The sequence below is a fragment of the Arachis duranensis genome, chromosome 7 (genome assembly GCF_000817695.3).
Source record: "Arachis duranensis cultivar V14167 chromosome 7, aradu.V14167.gnm2.J7QH, whole genome shotgun sequence".
Classification (NCBI taxonomy): domain Eukaryota; kingdom Viridiplantae; phylum Streptophyta; class Magnoliopsida; order Fabales; family Fabaceae; genus Arachis; species Arachis duranensis.
Window position 1 is genome coordinate 49,126,103 of NC_029778.3, and position 17,285 is coordinate 49,143,387.

General features: G+C 36.7%; 1 protein-coding gene and 1 long non-coding RNA gene across 3 annotated transcripts; both read left to right on the top strand.

Moving 5' to 3' along the window:
- Positions 1-11,147: 11,147 nt before the first annotated feature.
- LOC107458807 (protein EMSY-LIKE 4) lies at positions 11,148-14,554 on the top strand. 2 transcript variants are annotated; one of them, XM_021127851.2, is made up of 7 exons: positions 11,148-11,547; positions 12,494-12,702; positions 12,795-12,904; positions 12,994-13,249; positions 13,443-13,661; positions 13,745-13,813; positions 14,269-14,549. In XM_021127851.2, exons 1-7 carry the CDS (start codon positions 11,520-11,522, stop codon positions 14,530-14,532), a joined length of 1,155 nt encoding a protein of 384 aa, XP_020983510.1. In that variant the 5' UTR covers positions 11,148-11,519; the 3' UTR covers positions 14,533-14,549. The 2 variants fall into 2 exon arrangements, with proteins under 2 accessions (XP_020983510.1, XP_020983511.1); XM_021127852.2 differs by lacking the exon at positions 11,148-11,547 and having other exon boundaries at positions 12,522-12,655; positions 12,758-12,904; positions 14,269-14,554.
- Positions 14,555-14,710: 156 nt separating this feature from the next.
- Positions 14,711-15,979, top strand: LOC110272402 (uncharacterized). Its single transcript, XR_002365873.2, has 2 exons — positions 14,711-14,793; positions 15,599-15,979. It is a non-coding gene; the product is annotated as an uncharacterized LOC110272402 (long non-coding RNA).
- The last annotated feature ends 1,306 nt before the right edge of the window (positions 15,980-17,285 follow it).

Sequence of the window (17,285 nt, forward strand, 5' to 3'; positions counted from 1 at the left end):
AGACCAGTGACACCGATGCATTCATGCAGGCCGAGATAGACCTTCACTGCATGACTTTTGATTTTGAGGCATTGAGGGCAGTGGTAGCTACTCCAGATGCTCCTTGGGTTATGGATGTCGATAACACGGCACCCAAGGGGATGCACTTTAGTTATCTGAGCCGAGAGGCCAAGACTTGGCAGCAGATTTTCGCTCATTACGTCATGCCTACGACTCACTTCACAGAGATCCCGGTTGCTATGTTGATCCTGATCAGCTGTGTGATGGAGGGAAAAGAGGTTTACTACCCCCAGCTGATCAGGCGGTTCATGTGGAGAGCCCACATCCGAGGTATCTTTCCGTTTCCGGTTTTGGTCACTCAGATGATTCAGCGGGCCGGAGTTCCGTGGCACCAGGATGATGTATCACCACCTCCACCGCTCCCTCAGAAGGAGCCAGTTACTATTCCGTGGGGATCCTGGGTGCACGAGAGGCCCGCCTCGCGCCGTAGATCTCGAGCCAGGGCAGCAGTTGAGGGAGCTGGACCCTCTCCATCCTCAGCCCCTGCGGGAGCATCTACCGCAGCCGCACCTCAGCCGATGTACTTGTTAGTTCAGCGTCTCTTCCGGTACATGGAGCGCAGTAAGCGCCAGATCATGCGTCGCCTGGATCGGATTGACCAGATGTTTGTGGCTCAGGGCCTTGAGCTGCCCCCTCTACCAGAGTCTTCCGGTTCCGATGAGGAGACAGATTTATAGACTGAGGACTAGTGTCATCCATGCACGCGGACGCGCAGGGTGCGCGCCCGCGTCGTTCTAAAATGACGATAACCCTAACACGCGAATAACGTCGCGCAGCGGCACAGCCAGAGCCTACCGGTGTACCTATCCCTGATCCTCAGGATTAGCATCGAGGACGATGCTTAATCTTAAGTGTGGGGAGGCAGCCGGTGGCATCATTAGATACCGGTGAACACTTTGCTAGCTATCTTACTTTGCACACTTTTTGTATAACATTTGATGTATTTTGAGTTTATTTTGGATACTTTTACTGCTTGATACTTTTACTGCTTATTTTGGATTTATTTTGGATTTTAGATACTTTGATGCTTATGGATATCTTTAGATGTTTTAGATGATAGATTTCATACTCTTACTTTTAGTTGAATCTTTCTTTATACGTTTTTGCATATTTTTTCTTTTTAATTCGTGGTTGTGATTAGAAATCAAACTTGAATTGTAAATATTTAGTCACCCTTTTTGCATAAGAAATTGATTTTAAGTGAAAAAGGGAAAGGGTGAACTAAGAAAATTTTTGAATTTTTCAATCACAACAATGCTTATTCAAACATTGAAAGTTTCCAAGAAGTTTAAATATAGGGCATCAACCCAATTGATTGAAAGAAAATTTTTGGTAAAACTTGCTTGAATTTCATACTTTGTGAAGCATGTATTGAACTAAGAACACAAGCTTGTGAGACTTGAGCCTATTGATGTGGTTACACTTTATAACCACTTATTTTCCTTCTTGTGTGAAATTATTCTCTTTCTATGATTGTAATCCTTGATTTGCTTGATTCTATATGTCCATTTATCTCTTGTATTTATGCATTTATATGATTGAGGCCATTATTTCATTAGCCCACTTACCCAAATAGCCAACCTTTTACTCTCCATTGTTAACCAATTTTGAGCCTATGCTTAACCCACTTTGTTCTTCAATTTAACACATTACAAGCCTAAAGCAAAAAACAATTAATGTCCCTTGTTTGGATCTTTGATTAGCTAATCGGCCAAGGTATGGTTTAGGTTTCGCGCGTTTAACATTTAAGGTGTTGTGAAAACTTAGGCTAGAAGAACCATAGGTTATGTTGAAATGATTAATTTTGTTAATTGTATTAGTCTTAATGGTATTGATGGATGAGTTGATGTGGGCATGTATTGAGTACTTGATAATATAAGTTGAATGTAAATATGTATATGTATGTTAGTATAGTATAATGATGATGGATGAAGGATTGATGATTATGACTATTTAATGATATGGTTGAGTTGGAGTAGTGTTTATGTGAAATTGTTGGTATGATTATATTGATTAACGTTATGGTCATGGTTGAAGTATTTTATGATGATGACAACTTGTGGATATGAAATAATGTGTTAGTTTGTGAGTTATGAGTAAAATTTGTAAAGTTGGGTGGAAATGGGGTGTTGTTGAGTTATGGAATTGCAAGGGTGCAAGAATTATTTTGTTATGGTATGATTGAGTTAAATGAGATTGAGTTTTATAAAGGAAATGTGGTTTTTGGATAAAAAGGGAGGTTTGGCATGTTTTGATAAACTTTGGTTTTTAATGAACCTTGTGACAAACCCCAATTTGACGGTTTGTTTTGTATTGAATTCAGAGCATCTTGATAACCTTTTGTCACATTTAGCCTATGAATTAGCATGGTTTTGTTATCTCTCCCATATTTGTGCTTAAGTGTAAAAACATGCTTTGTAAGCCTTATTTTGATGAATTCTAATTTCTCTTTGATTCCATAAGATGCCTTGATGTGTTTGCTAGTAATCTCAGGATGAAATAGGTTAGGTATGGATCAAAGGAAGCAAGGAAGGAAGCATGCAAGTGGAGAGAAGCACAAAAAGCCAAAGAGTTGATCTCAGCCGAGCACGCGTACGCGCACAAGGCGCTCGCGCGCACATCGCGAAACAGGCTGAGGACGCGCACGCGTACCGTGCGCGCACGCATCGTAGCCGCACGTGATTCTTTTATTACAACACGTGCCTGGCGATTTTGGAAGGTTTCAGCAACCAACTTTGGCGCCAAAATGCATATAAGAGCCAAGGATTGAAGGGGATTGACATTCATTCACACCTTGACACACATTCACATACATAGACTAATTTTAGATCATTAGATAGATATTTTTTTAGTTAGTTACATTTTTGTAGAGAGAGAAACTCCAACTTCTCTCTAGGATTCATCTTCATTTTCTCAATTCTCAACCATTCCTTGGTGAGATCTATTACAACACTCAATTTACTTTGTTCATGTTGTAGATCCTCTTCTCTAATCTCAATTAGTGTTTGTAATTGTTCAATTCTTATAGATCTTAGGTTTAACTTTGTTGTTTTGGATTCTATTGATTCATTGAAGATTTCCTTTTCATTGTTGCTCATTGTTGATTGTTGTTAATCTCTTGTGTTGAATTGCTTTGATTCTAATTCTTTTCTCTCCATTTTACTATGTCTTTCATTCTTGTCCTCCAAGTGTTTGAGAAAATGCCAACTTTAGATATGGAGTAGTATTCCCTCACTTGGCCTAGTGGTTGAGTCATTGGAGACACTTGAATAATGGATGTCAATTGTTGATTAAGAATTGAGGATTGCTAATTGACTTGGAGTGCACTAAAGCTAGACTTCCCTAGGGTAAGACTAGGACTTGTGACTTGAGTTAATTACTTTTACTTGACTTTTCTCTATGATTAGGGGTTAACTAAGTAAAGTAACACTCCTTTGTTATCACAATTGAATGAAGCTATAGTGATGGGACTTCCAATGTTCAACCTTGGCCAAGGCTTTTAATATTGATTGTTTGTTGTTTTCTTTTATTCACACTTTTATGCTACACTCTTTAAACCACAAAAGACCACTTAACCAATAGCATGCATCCTTGTAGCATTCCTAGGGAAGAACGACTCGGGACTAATACTCTCGATTATAGATTGTAGATTTGTTTGATGATGGATTTTGCGTCGGTTTAGACTATACTACGATTGATTACTTGAGAAATTCTATACCGACAAAAATTCATTTGTCAGTAACATATAGGACTACTCAGATCTGATTTGAGGTTGATCCACTTGAAGTAAGCCCAGAACACACTAACTTGAAGGAAGCGTTCATCACCTGCCCAGAATTGTCTCATACCTGTTCATGAGACAAAAAGCTCCAGCAAGTACATCAGCATTTTTCAAATAAAGAATCATAACTCAGAATTCCTAGACAAGTCCTAAGCATACAGAATCTATCTTCCGCTAATGGTTTTGTAAAAGTATCTGCCAATTGCTCCTCTGATTTAACAAATTGAATGCAAATATCCCCCTTTTGAACATGTTCTCTTATTGAGTGAAATTTCACCTCAATATGTTTAGTCCTAGAGTGCAAGACTGGATTTTTAGAAATATTAATGGCACTCATATTATCACACATCAAGGGAATATTTTTAGCCTTTAATTTGTAATCAACAAGCTGTGTTTTTAACCATAAAAGCTAAGAATAGCAAGAAGCAGCTATATACTCAGCCTCTGCAGTGGATAAGGCCACTGTTGGTTGCTTCTTACTTGACCAAACATTTAAGGACTTTCCAAGGAAGCAACATAAACCAGAAGTGCTCCTTCTATCAACTCTATCACCAGTAAAATCTGCATCACAATAACCAACTGCAGAAAAATCATCAATCTTAGGATACCATAGACCAAAATTGGATGTGCCATGAACATATCTAATGATCCTTTTAACTACAGAAAGATGTGACTCTTTAGGTTTGGATTGGAACCTAGAACACAATCCAACACTTTGTACAATATCAGATCTAGAGGAAGTTAAGTACATAAGAGAACCAATCATCCCTTTATACCTAGTCTCATCAACATCTTTCTCGGTTTCTCCCTTATCTAATTTAGAACTAGGATGCATGGGAATTCCCTTGGGTTTAGCATTTTCCATACCAAATTTCTTAACTAATTCCTTGGCATACTTTTCTTGATGAATGAAAATACCATTTTCAGTTTGTTTAATTTGCAGCCCAAGGAAAAAATTAAGTTCACCCATCATACTCATGTCAAATTCGCTTGTCATGAGTTTTCCAAATTCAGAACAAAGGAATTCATTGGCTGATCCAAAAATAATGTCATCAACATATATTTGGACTAGAATAAAAGAATCATTAGAGTTATTGATAAATAGAGTTGTGTCAGTGGTGCCTCTTTGAAAACCATTTTTCAAAAGAAAAAAGCTAAGTCTCTCATACCAAGCTCTAGGAGCTTGTCTTAAACCATAGAGAGCTTTAGATAATTTGAAAACATGATTTGAATGTTCTTTATTTTCAAAATCAGGAGGCTGCTCCACATATACTTCTCTATCTATCACACCATTCAAAAATGCATATTTCACATCCATTTGATATAATTTAAAACCACAAAATGCAGCATAAGCTAAGAGAAGTCTTATGGCTTCCATTCAGGCAACAGGGGCGAAGGATTCATCAAAGTCTATTCCTTCCTCTTAGTCATATCCTTGAGCCACTAGCCTTGCCTTGTTTCTTGCAATGCTACCATCTTCTCCCAACTTGTTCCGAAATATCCACTTGGTGCCGGTCACTTTCTTTCCACTTGGCCTTGAAACCAAAGTCCATACTTGGTTCTTTTCAAACTCAAGAAGCTCATCCTCTATAGCTTTAACCCAAGATGGGTCACTGAGTACTTCCTTAACATTTTGAGGCTCTATTTGTGATAGAAGGGCAATGTTGGATCCTTCATTGGCCTTTCTAGTGGAAGACCTTGTTTGCACTCCATGAGAGACGTCCCCAATGACAAATTCCTCAGGATAATTCTTCAAGAATCTCCACTCACGAGGTCTGGTGGACTTGGAGGCAGATTCAGTCACCAAGGGATTCTGGGCACTGCTGGCCGCAGGATTTCCTTCAGATTCATGAGACAAAATGGAATTGTTTCTTGAATTTTCAGCATTTGCAGTTTCTGGTTCAGTTTGTCTAGAATTTTCTTTTCCTTGATTTTGAGCGGTTTCATCCTCCTTTTGAGCTTGATTTCCTGCATCACAATCTTCCAAAATGCTTTGCACCAAGTTAGTATCACAAAATGTAACATGTGTGGACTCTTTAATAATTCTAGCATCTTGATGATAAACCCTATATGCTTTACTAGTTATGGAATATCCTACAAACAAACACTCATAAGCCTTTGGATCAAATTTACCCAAATTTTCTTTGTTATTTAAAACAAAACATTTACATCCAAAGATGTGCAAGTAATCTAAGTTTGGTGGGTAGCCTTTCCAAAGTTCATAAGACAAATTATTTTCATATTCAGTTCCATGATCACTTCTTATAGAAGAGATTTTCAAATCCTTTTCATTTTGAATTTTCTTGCAAAAAGGTTCAAAGGCCGAAAAGGCTTCATTTTTGTGTGCAAGAAATAAAACCCAACCAAACCTAGTGTAGCCATCCACAATTACTAAACCATAATGTTTACCACCTAGGCTTTGAGTTCTTGTTGGACCAAATAAATCAATGTGTAGCAACTCAAGTGGTCTTTTAGTAGAGATGTCTTCCTTTGGTTTAAAAGAACTTTTTGCTTGTTTTCCCATTTGGCAAGCATCACAAGTGATGTCTTTGTCAAACTTTATCAAAGGAGGACCTCTTACTAATTCTTTCTTTACAAGTTTGTTTATTTGAAACATACTTGCATGTCCCAATCTCTTGTGCCATAACCACTTTTCAGATTTTTTAGAGTGAAGACAAGCTACATTTTGATCCTTTAGTTCATCAAGAGTAAGTCCATACATATTATTGAAACGCTTGGCAACAAACATCACTTCATTTGTTTTTTCATTAACAACACAGCATTCAAGCCTTTTGAAAACAACTAAATATCCTAAATCACACAGCTGACTTATACTCAAAAGATTGTGCTTTAAACCACATTCCAAAAGCACATCATCAATGAAAGTAGATTGCTTATTACCTACTTTTCCAACAACAATAATTTTACCTTTACCATCATCTCCAAAGGTCACAAAACCTCCATCATACTTATTTAGTTTGATGAAGTAAGTTGACCTTCCAGTCATGTGCCTTGAACATCCACTATCCATGTACCACATGTCCTTTTTGTTCTTGGATGCTAGGCAAATCTGCATGATGAGTTTCAAGTAGCCTTAGGTATCCAAATTAATTTGGATCCTTTGAAGTTAATCCATCTTGGTTGCCCAAGTGCATTGAAATCACAGACAACATTGTAGACTTTGTTTCCTACAATTCTCTTTTCAATGAAGCATTGTTCATATGAGTGACCAAATTTCTTGCAATTAACACAATAATTTTCTGAGGTGTGTTGCTGAAACTGAGGTGAGTTATATTGCTTGAAATGATTAAAGTGTTGAAATTTTCTAGTTTTTTGGAGGAGGTGCATTTCTTTTGACAAACTAATTTTTATTAAAGTTATTCCTCTTTACAAAAGCATTTTCACCAGAATTTCTTAGAACATTTTTACCTTTCGAATATGAGGTTTTGTTGTAAAATGGTGGTTTTTTGAAAACAGCCTCATTTTTCGAAATGTAACCCAAACCTGGCCGGTTTGAACTCGATTCAGTTCTTGGTGAAGGCTTAGTTTCTTCATCAAATTTTTCTTCAAGTGTTGGAGTATTTTCAATACCAGATTTGTTTGGTATAGTTTTGGTATTTGATGAAGAAGCCACAAATTTTATAGATGAAATATTAGAAACTGCATCTTCCTTGGCTATGTAGCCTAAGCCAGATTTTTCAAACAATGGCCTTTGACTTGCAAGTAATTTATCCAGGTTGCTAGAACCTTGAGCAAATTTTGCTAAGTCACCATTCAGTCTTTTAATCATATCATTTAATCTTTCATTTTCAGCAATTAACTCATGTGAAGGATCCACAATGTGATTTCCTTTTAATTTTTCAAGTTCAGATTTTAGAAATCTGTTTTCTTCAATGATATCCAAAGCACATTCAGTTTCCTTCATTTTTTCTTTTAAAAATTCATTTTCAGCTCTTAACACATCTCTTTCAGATCTGCATTCATTGCATTTGTCAAGCAGTTTTGAGGTGTTTGAGGTCAGATCATCAATAATAGCATGCAAGTCCTCAATGGTCAAATCATAATAATTTATCTCATCAAGATTGTTGTTTCCAGCCATGAAGCAGTCTTTGTCATCTCCTTCAGATTCTTCTTCTTCATTTGAGTCATTCTCAAGATCCTCCCAAGCTGCCATGAGTACTCTCTTTCTTTCCTTCTTTCCTTTGTCCTCCTTTTTGAGCTTTGGACAGTTTGACTTGAAGTGTCCAGCCTCCTTGTAATGATGACATATCACCTTGCTCAAGTCTATCTTGTGCTCCTTTGAACTTGAACCCTTGTATTTGCCCTTACTCTTCATCATCCTTCTAAATCTCCTAGCAAAAAATAGAAGCTCGTCATCTGAAATACCATCACTAGACTCACTCTCTTTCGGTTCTATTTGTAACTTGAGGGCTATTCCCTTTTTCTTTGAGTCTGTGTTTCTGTGTGTGGCTTCATAGGCAAGGAATTTTCCTCTCAGCTCATCATAGGTTATGGGACTTATGTTGTTACTCTCGGTTAGGACAGTGGCAGTGTTTTCCCACTCTTTTGTGAAGCTTCTAAGGAGTTTTCTCACCAAGGTTTGTTCTGCATAGTTTGTACCCATAGCATCAAGATTGTTGATTATGATTGAGAATCTCTCAAACGCTTCATCAATGCTTTCTCCATCCTTCATGCTAAACATCTCATACTCTTTTCGCAGCATATCAATCCTCGTTTCTTTGACTTGTTTAGTGCCTTTGTGAATAACCTGGAGTTTTTCCCAGATTTCTTTAGCTGTCTTGCATCTAGACACCTTCCGGTACTCTTCAAAGCTGATAGCACAGTGAAAAAGGTTGATTGCTTTAGCATTCAGCTCTATCTTCTTCTTATCATCTTCATTCCATTCAGCTTCTTCTTTTGGAGTCACCACTCTATCAGCACTTGTTTTTGTTGGGATCTTTGGACCGCTCACAACGATCTTCCATATGTTGAAGTCAACGGATTGGATGAAGATCCTTATCCTTTCTTTCCAGTAGGAATAGTTCTTCCCGTTGAAGAAAGGTGGCCGGTTGTTTGACTGGCCTTCAGTGAGGGTGTAAGCAACTGTGGTTGTGCCCAAGTTGTTCGGCATTGGATCTTTGCTCCAAGCGGTTAAGCTTGATTCTTGAGACCTTAGCTCATGATACCAATTGAAGGTTGTGGTAGGCTTATAGAAGGGGGGTTGAATCTATGCCTTCCTTTTTGGTTGCTGTTATTACCCTTTTAAAACAAATTTGCAGTTTTGATTCTGTTTGAACTCAGCAGCGGAAATTTATGAGACAATTTATTTTTGTCTCATGAATATCAGAAAACAGAACACAACAGAGAAGAGAAAAGCTAACACCAGCATGTATCCTGGTTCGGTTGCCTTGTGCTATGCAACCTACATTCAGTCTCCTCCACAACTATGGAAGAATTTCACTATAGTTAATAGTATTACATACACCAATAACATAGGATTGACCCAATCTTTTCACACTCAAGTTCTAACCTAACTTGACATTGGCTATGCTAATACCTAACTATACCTCTTAGTGCTAACCCAACTAAGAAAGGGATACCTTACAGGTACAAGATACAAGACACTTAACCATCCTAAAGAAATCTGAAAATAACTTTAAGCTTTTCTCTCAAGTGTTTCACTTAGCCTTTTTTCACTCATGGCTTTTTTTAGCTTTCTCACAATGCCTTTTCTCACAAGAAATTACAGAAAGATAAACTTAGAAAAGTACATTACAATCAGTAAAACATGAAGGTGATTGACTTTATCAGCAGCCTCTTTGCTATGTACAAAACCAGATTCGCAAACCTTAGATACAGTTCTTCAGTATTGGCCAAATGTTTTTTTGAAAGTAAGCATTATCCAAGTAGAGGAACTCCTTTTCAAGACACTGTTCTCACACTCTGGTTTTCTCTCTTTGGTTTCTGAATGAACAGCAAACCTCTTTTATCTCCTTGCATGTTGATGGGTTCATTTTCCTAGGTCAACTCCTTGAGCACTGAGCTTTACCAACCCACAAGCTCACTTTTTCTTCTCAAACATCAAAGTAGGACCTTTGTTTCTGACTTTTCCAACTTGACTGAAAGCCATGAAGGAGTAACCGAAATTGTCTTCCAATGGTCAACCAAATCTGAACCATAGAGATGCAACTTGGTCCCCAAGAATCTCTTGTGACCGTGGATTTGTAGCAGTGAAGAACAGAGATCAACTTTTCTTTTGAATGCCATTTTCGGATAGAGCAAAGAGTTGGGAAGAAGGGATGAAGATCTAATGCATGCAAGATGAGATGGATTACCTTTCTTAAGCTTGATTTGGTTTGGAATTTCTGTTTTTAGCTTCTGTGCTTCAAGCTTCAACTCTCTCTTTCTTGCTTCTTTGGTTTCTAGCTTAGTGAAGAAGTTCTCTCTCTTTCTTACCTTTTCTGAAGTTGATTTGACTTGGTCAGAAAGTAGAGGAACGTTGCACTTCAAGAGGGAGAAGACTTCAATCTTACAAAAGAAGCTTTGTGAGATGGATATGGATTTGGATTGAATTTCCATTAAGCAACCCGGTTGGCCCATCAGATCCTTTGGCTTTGTTTCTTTTGGGCTGAGTTTGTTTATTTACCCATCAGCCTTGCTAAATTATTATTATACCATTTGGGCTGCTTAAAATGAATTTGGCATGCAACATGAAATAAATAATTAGCAACATATACTTATTAACATTTAAAACTAATTATTTATTTTGCCCAAAAATAATGTTTATCATCATTAATTAATTTAGTTAATTTCTTAACTCAACAACTTCAAAGGAAAAATAAATCATGCTGAGTAGATGGATATGGACATCCATATCGTAACAGAAATCATAAAGATGTTAATTATTTTTTTATTATGAGTTTTTTAAGTCAATAATTCACTTAATAATTTTACTAAACTTAATTTATAAGTAAAAAAGTTTCTGGTATTAATATCGCTGCTAACCGTTTTTCAGAGATAAAATCATAAAAGTAAATGATATTTTTGTTTTTTCTACTTTTAATTTATGAGGTTAAAAGCTAATTAGTCTTCTCATACTCATTTAAGAGATTTCGGATTTGAATCTCTCTATCTTCAGTAAAAAAAAAATTATACGAGGTTAAAAGCTAATTTTTAAAAATGTTGTGGTTTAATAAATAAATACATCAAAATGAATTGGGTTAATTCTATAAATATTTTTAACAGTTTCATCAAATGGAGCTGGCATGGACAACTCCATCAAATACTTTGCCCAAAAACAAAGATCAAAGTAGTCAAAAATCGCATTATCCTTCGTGAGAAAGGACAGTGACAGGTTGGTAGTTCACTCAGCATTAGTGTCTCTACTTGGAAAAGAAAAGCCGACTCGCACCCATAACACTGTCCGAGTCCGACCCGACAGGAAAAAGATTTCCATAGCAAACTTTCTTCGATTCCACCACCAACCACCGCCTGCGTCCATACACTCCTCTCCCCCGCGACTCCCCGCGCCTGATTCGCCCTCTGTGTTTCTCTCTCTCTCTCACAAACACACAGACACACACACAAACTTCGGTGCAGAAAGACAAAAGAAAGGGTTTTTCTGCGCGTTCAACTTGGTTCTGGATCTGGGCACTTCAATTTCCGGTGCAAACTGGCTATGGACTACGAACCCTACGACAGTAGTGGTGAGCTTCTCTTTCTTAGTTGCTTTCTTTTTTTTTTCTTTTTCGTCTATCTATGTGAAAAATCAAAACTTACTTTTAGGGTTTCTAGAGTTAGGGCATTTTCTTGGATTTCGTTGCTACTCTTCTCTTACCTGATCAAGCTTGTGTATTTGTGGTTATTTGAGGATGGGGAGGTTTTCTCCTTGGTCCCGAATTCTTATGGTTTTATGCTATGCTGTTGAAATCTAGGGTTAAGTTTCGTTTTGTTTAATCCAGTTAGAAACTTCATAGTGTGCTCTGTTGATGCAAATGATTCTTTCTTTTCTTTTCTCTTACTTTCTTTCTTTTTTGTGTGTAAATTGAGATATTTGTACTTATTTTTGTCAACAAACTCAAGTTTCTGTTGACAGTGTTATTTGGTGCTGAAACTGCAAGCATGAGTGTTCTTGTAAAATGAGCTTATCTTTTTTATTTTTCATTTTTTTTTATGGTGTTGTGGATGGTGAGGTAGTCAAAGACGCGTCGAAGGGGCAAAAGGTACCATTAGCCGGTTAATGATTTGATGCAAGAAGAGCGGGAAATATTCTTAAAATGAAGAAAGCATTTATTTTTTTTCCCTTTTATGTTTTGGGAAGTAATATTAGTAGTTTACATGATAATAGATAATATTGTTTAGGGTTTTAGGAATGTGCTATTTGAGAAGTCAGAGCTGTTCTGTTGTCCAAAACCAACAGGTAGTTCTATTTTTAATTGCTGTCTATTTCAACATGTTTAGCATCTTAGAACTTATTTAACTCGAGTCCTGATGGACAGGACTGTTCCATTCTTACAAAGTATTTTTCGCTTATGCTTGTGTCATGAGAGAGATTTTTACTGAGGCTGAAAAGATCTGGTTGTTATATATTGCAAGAATTTATGGTCCAGTTGCCTGTTGTATACTTATATTTGTATCCATTAACTTGCGCAGGAACTGATGATGATCTTCCACCAGCACATCAGAATAGGATTCCCAGAGGGGGACGTCTTGCTGGAAATGGAAGATCTGCTGTAGGTTCAATTCCATTCCCCAGGATGTACCCGGATGTTGATATGGAAGCTCAAATTCATCAACTTGAGCAGGAAGCATACAGTTCAGTTCTACGAGCCTTTAAAGCTCAAGCTGATGCCATTACTTGGGTACATTTTTTATTTTGATTTCATCTATCTAATATTTTTTAATTTGTTTGGTCAGGTTTAAATGACTGCTACATGACATGTATTTTCTTCAGGAGAAGGAAAGTTTGATAACAGAACTAAGAAAAGAACTGAGGTTATCAAATGAGGAACATAGGGAACTTCTAGGCCGCGTTAATGCAGATGATGTCATACGAAGGATAAGGTTTCATATACTTTTGGTCAATGCTTGATTAATCAACATTGTCATTCCCTTTCAATTGCATTGAACACTATACTGTATGTTAATGCTAGGGAGTGGAGACAGGGAGGAGGCCACCAACCTGGCCTGCTGAATACTGGGCAAGCGATTCATGATTCAATTCCAAGCCCTACAGTCTCTGCCTCTCGTAACAAGAAGCAGAAGATAACAGCATCTGTTCCGTCACAATCTTTTGGTGGACCTTCTCCTCCATTTCACCCCCAACCAGTGGCGACACCTCACCAGCCCTCTTCATCTGTGGGAAAACGTGGATCTGTTCCTGGAGCTAAGGGCAAGAAGCAAAAACCTGTAAGTAAACCATATCTTTAGTGCTCATCCGTCTTGTTTAACTTCACTGACAGTGGGTTTGGCTCCTTGCCAGCCACTGAATAAATTCTGTTATTAGGGTAAAACTTAAAGAATAGATTAGATCACTAGAACATTAAAAGAGTGTAATAGTATGTGATCGACATCATTAGGTTATTTCGACTTTTGTTTTCAGGGCCAGATGGTACCTGGTGGATCTTCATTAAAGCTGCAGCCACCAACAGGACCAGGCGGAAGGAATCCATTGCCTAATAGAGTTACTTCTGGTGCTGTCATGGGTGAGCATGCTGAGGGAGCATCATTTAATTCATTAATTGGTAGGAGAGTGCGGACAAGATGGCCAGATGACAATAACTTCTATGAAGCTGTTATTGCTGACTACAATCCAACTGATGTACCGACAACTCTTAATCACTTTCATATTTCTTTGTCTGCTAGTGCCTAGCTGAGACACTTTACTTCAATTAACTTGTTTAGGGACGACATAATCTGGTTTATGACATGGGGAGTACAAATGAAACATGGGAATGGGTACATCTCTCAGAGGTATGGTGTGACATGGTTCTATACGTAGTTAAAGTTTATGCAATGTGGCACGAATATATCATTTTAATACTAATTGCATAGTTGCAGTAATAGATATGACATACTGATGGAAACTATTGTTACTTAATGAGTTAAATCATGAAATATTTTCCTCTAAATACAGGTAATGCCATTTTTACTAGTATTTTCACCCTTAATTTCATTTTTCATGCTTTATTACATATACACCAGCCGTTAACTTAAAATACAATTTTTCAATTAAGCACAAAAGGAAACTTTCAAACTGGCATGATGTAACATTACTAGTTTCACTTTCATCTGGTAACAAGTATAATGTTAACAATTTCACCTTGATGACTGTGGTTACTGATTGTATGACAAGAAAAGTAGTCTCAGATAAATGGTATTAATCGTTGTTTTTTGCTAATTCATGCATGGTATTATTGTAACTGCAGATCTCTCCTGAAGATATACAATGGGTAGGTGAGGATCCTGGAATAAATCGTGGGGGTTTTGGCGGATCCGGTCAAGGGATACATAGGTCTGTAGGACGTGATAGTGTTCCAGGAGTAGCTGCAGGAAGAGGTAGAGGAGCCCCAAAGGGGCAATCTAGGAAAGATTTCCTGTCAACACAAAATGGTATTGGAAAAAAGACCCCAGAGGATATACAAATACTTCATACAGACACACTAGTTAAGGAGGTAGCTGAAAACCTTTGAATCAAATTGTTTGGTTAATATTGGTTGATCATTTTTTTTTTGGCAAACTAATGTCTTCCCAACTTGACAGGTGTCTCTCTCTCTCTCTCTCTCTCTCTCTCTCTCTCTCTCTCTCTCTCAAAAAAAAAACCTCCCAAAAAACCACTCCCCCTGGTGAATGGTGTGTCAATGAATAATCAGTAATTAATTTAATGCAGGAACATGAACAAGCTCTAATTGATGCAATTGCCAGACTGACAGATCTTTCTGATGGTGAAAGTGGTACTTTTCATTTTGTTTGCCTTATTTCATTACTATCTAATGTGATTTATCCATTCAGAAGTGATATATCTTTTGGAAAGCAGAATAGGATAACCATACTTTGGGTGTTAATTGTTAAATGGGTCTATTATGTGCTAAATCATAATAAATTTTTTATTAGTTCACATTTCTGTGCTTGTAACTTGAATTTGTTTGCATGTTGACATACAATGGTGAAATTTAACCGTTTTGGAATATTAAAACTTGTTTTCGGTTTCATTTTGTTTGGATATTCTCTGTTTTTGCTTTTATTTTCTACTATCATCTTTAATTACACAAGTGTCACCTTATTTTCAAAATAATTCCGGTTTTTAGGATCTTTCTTTAAGGGAAGCATTGGAGGGGAATGAAGAATGTTTAAAAGAACGTTTAAAGGAAGCATTATTTTGAAAGAATGTTTCCCCTCTGTTTTATTTTTTAATTACAAGATCATGTAAAGGAAGCCGACTGAAGAACTGCTGGGAATTTGCTAACTAAAGTTAATGACAGAAAATGGAATAACACCCGTAGCTGTTCAACTCATGCTATTTGATAGAATGCCCAAATTGTTGTACTCCTATTTCAATTTTTCCACTTTTCTTTTTGCCTGTACCAAGCAAGCTGCATTAATTTGATCCAATCTATTTAAAACACAGTTTAGTTATATTCCTCCTGTAAAAATCATCTAAATTTACTATTCTGTTTTCAAGTCAATCGTCATTTTTACTGTAGTAGTACTAAACTCAGTTCTGCATATCCTCTGTGGATGTTCTTAACTTGTATGCAGACGAAGGTGGCCGCCATTTCTCACATGTTCAGTCGATGGATCGAGAATGACAAAGGTGAGAGGCTGCTGCAGAATAACAGATTAAGCACCGAGTTAACCAAATTCATGGAGTAGAGTGGCTTTCTCTTGTAGACTTGTACTATGCCATTAAAAAAATGTTCCTGACAGAGATGATAGCTCTAGTTCTAGGCTTGTGTGTTTTGTGTATTAGCCATCAAGTAGGATGACAATCATGTAGTTTGGTAATAATTATTGATTATTGGGGGGTAACTAGGACCAGGCCTGCTTGTATAAAACGTGTGATATTATGATTGTGTATAAATTCTTGTATTTGTTGTGTCAAATTATCAGTCTAATCTTAGATTTTCCTTTCCCCTTGAATTTGTGTCCCATTCACTCGTCGTCTCATGTGATCCTGTCATTGTAGTGTGTGGATCCTATTTCCCATTTTGATTTAACTTTGGGCCTGTGGGTTTTGTCCTGAGTTTTTGTATTGCTGTAAGATTCGGTGACTTTCAAATTTCAAATCTTTCTAATCTTTTGACGAAAAATAAAAATCTTGGTTATCTATCTGTGCAATATGCATGTGTTGCTGAGGCCATAGAATGTCTTATCTAGATTGATGGGTATGGGTCTATGGGATTTACGTTTGAGACGTGTAGACCGTTAAATATTTTGGTTGGCTTCGAAGTATTTTAAGATATGAATATCATATTATCATATTAGGTTCAAAGTTAAAAGAATATTCTTTGGTAAATTCTATTTATATGAATGAAATACCATAATTTTAGTTTCTACTCTCTTTGGCTATATTTAATTCTCATGTAATGAAATATGAATAATAAATAAGAGACTCTTTTATTAATGTGTTATTTTTTTGGAAATTTATTATTAAAATATTTTTTAAAATTAATTATTCAACTTTCACTAAGGTGACAATTGATTTGTTATTTTATTTGTAATTATGATTAATTATAATAATAAAAAATATGATATCCGGATAATTTGTTTTAAAAAAGGTGGTACATTGATAAAAAAAATCTATATAAGAACTAAATTGCATGACAAAAAAAAAATTATCTTTTTATCTAATTTGAACTCTCACCTTTTCTTCATTTCATATTCAAAGGAAATCCTAATAGGATTTTTTTTTTGTCAGTGGATTTGACAACCCCCAAGTCTAGGTATAACAGACACCCACACCCACACACTTTTCACATGCTTACCATTTTTTCTTTCTCGGTTGCCGTTGGTAGGAGTTGAGCCCGAGACCTTTGAGATGGGGAGGGGACAGAATGCCGTGTGAGCTAAGTCTCATTGGCTAATAGGATATTATCTTTGTCTTTTTCCAGACTTAAAAGGATCCTAAGGTGGCCATGACCCAACTCCTCTTTCTCCTCCCCCCCTTTTTTTTTTCAAAATTAGCATATAGAAGTATTATTAATAAAAAAAGTTTTTAAGAAAAGTCTAAACTAGCTATCTTTTTTCTTTCTGTACTATGTTGTCACCAACGTCATTTTTCAACGTTCCAATCGGCAAGATGACTAGAGATGGGACTTTGGTCGAGCAAGACACAACAAACCAAGAAAGAGATTTACTCCAACGAAGTTTAAAGAATGTGCAAAAAAAAAAAAGGTTTCTCTGGTACCACTATTTTAGTATTGGGAGTAGAAGATTGGATGCAGGG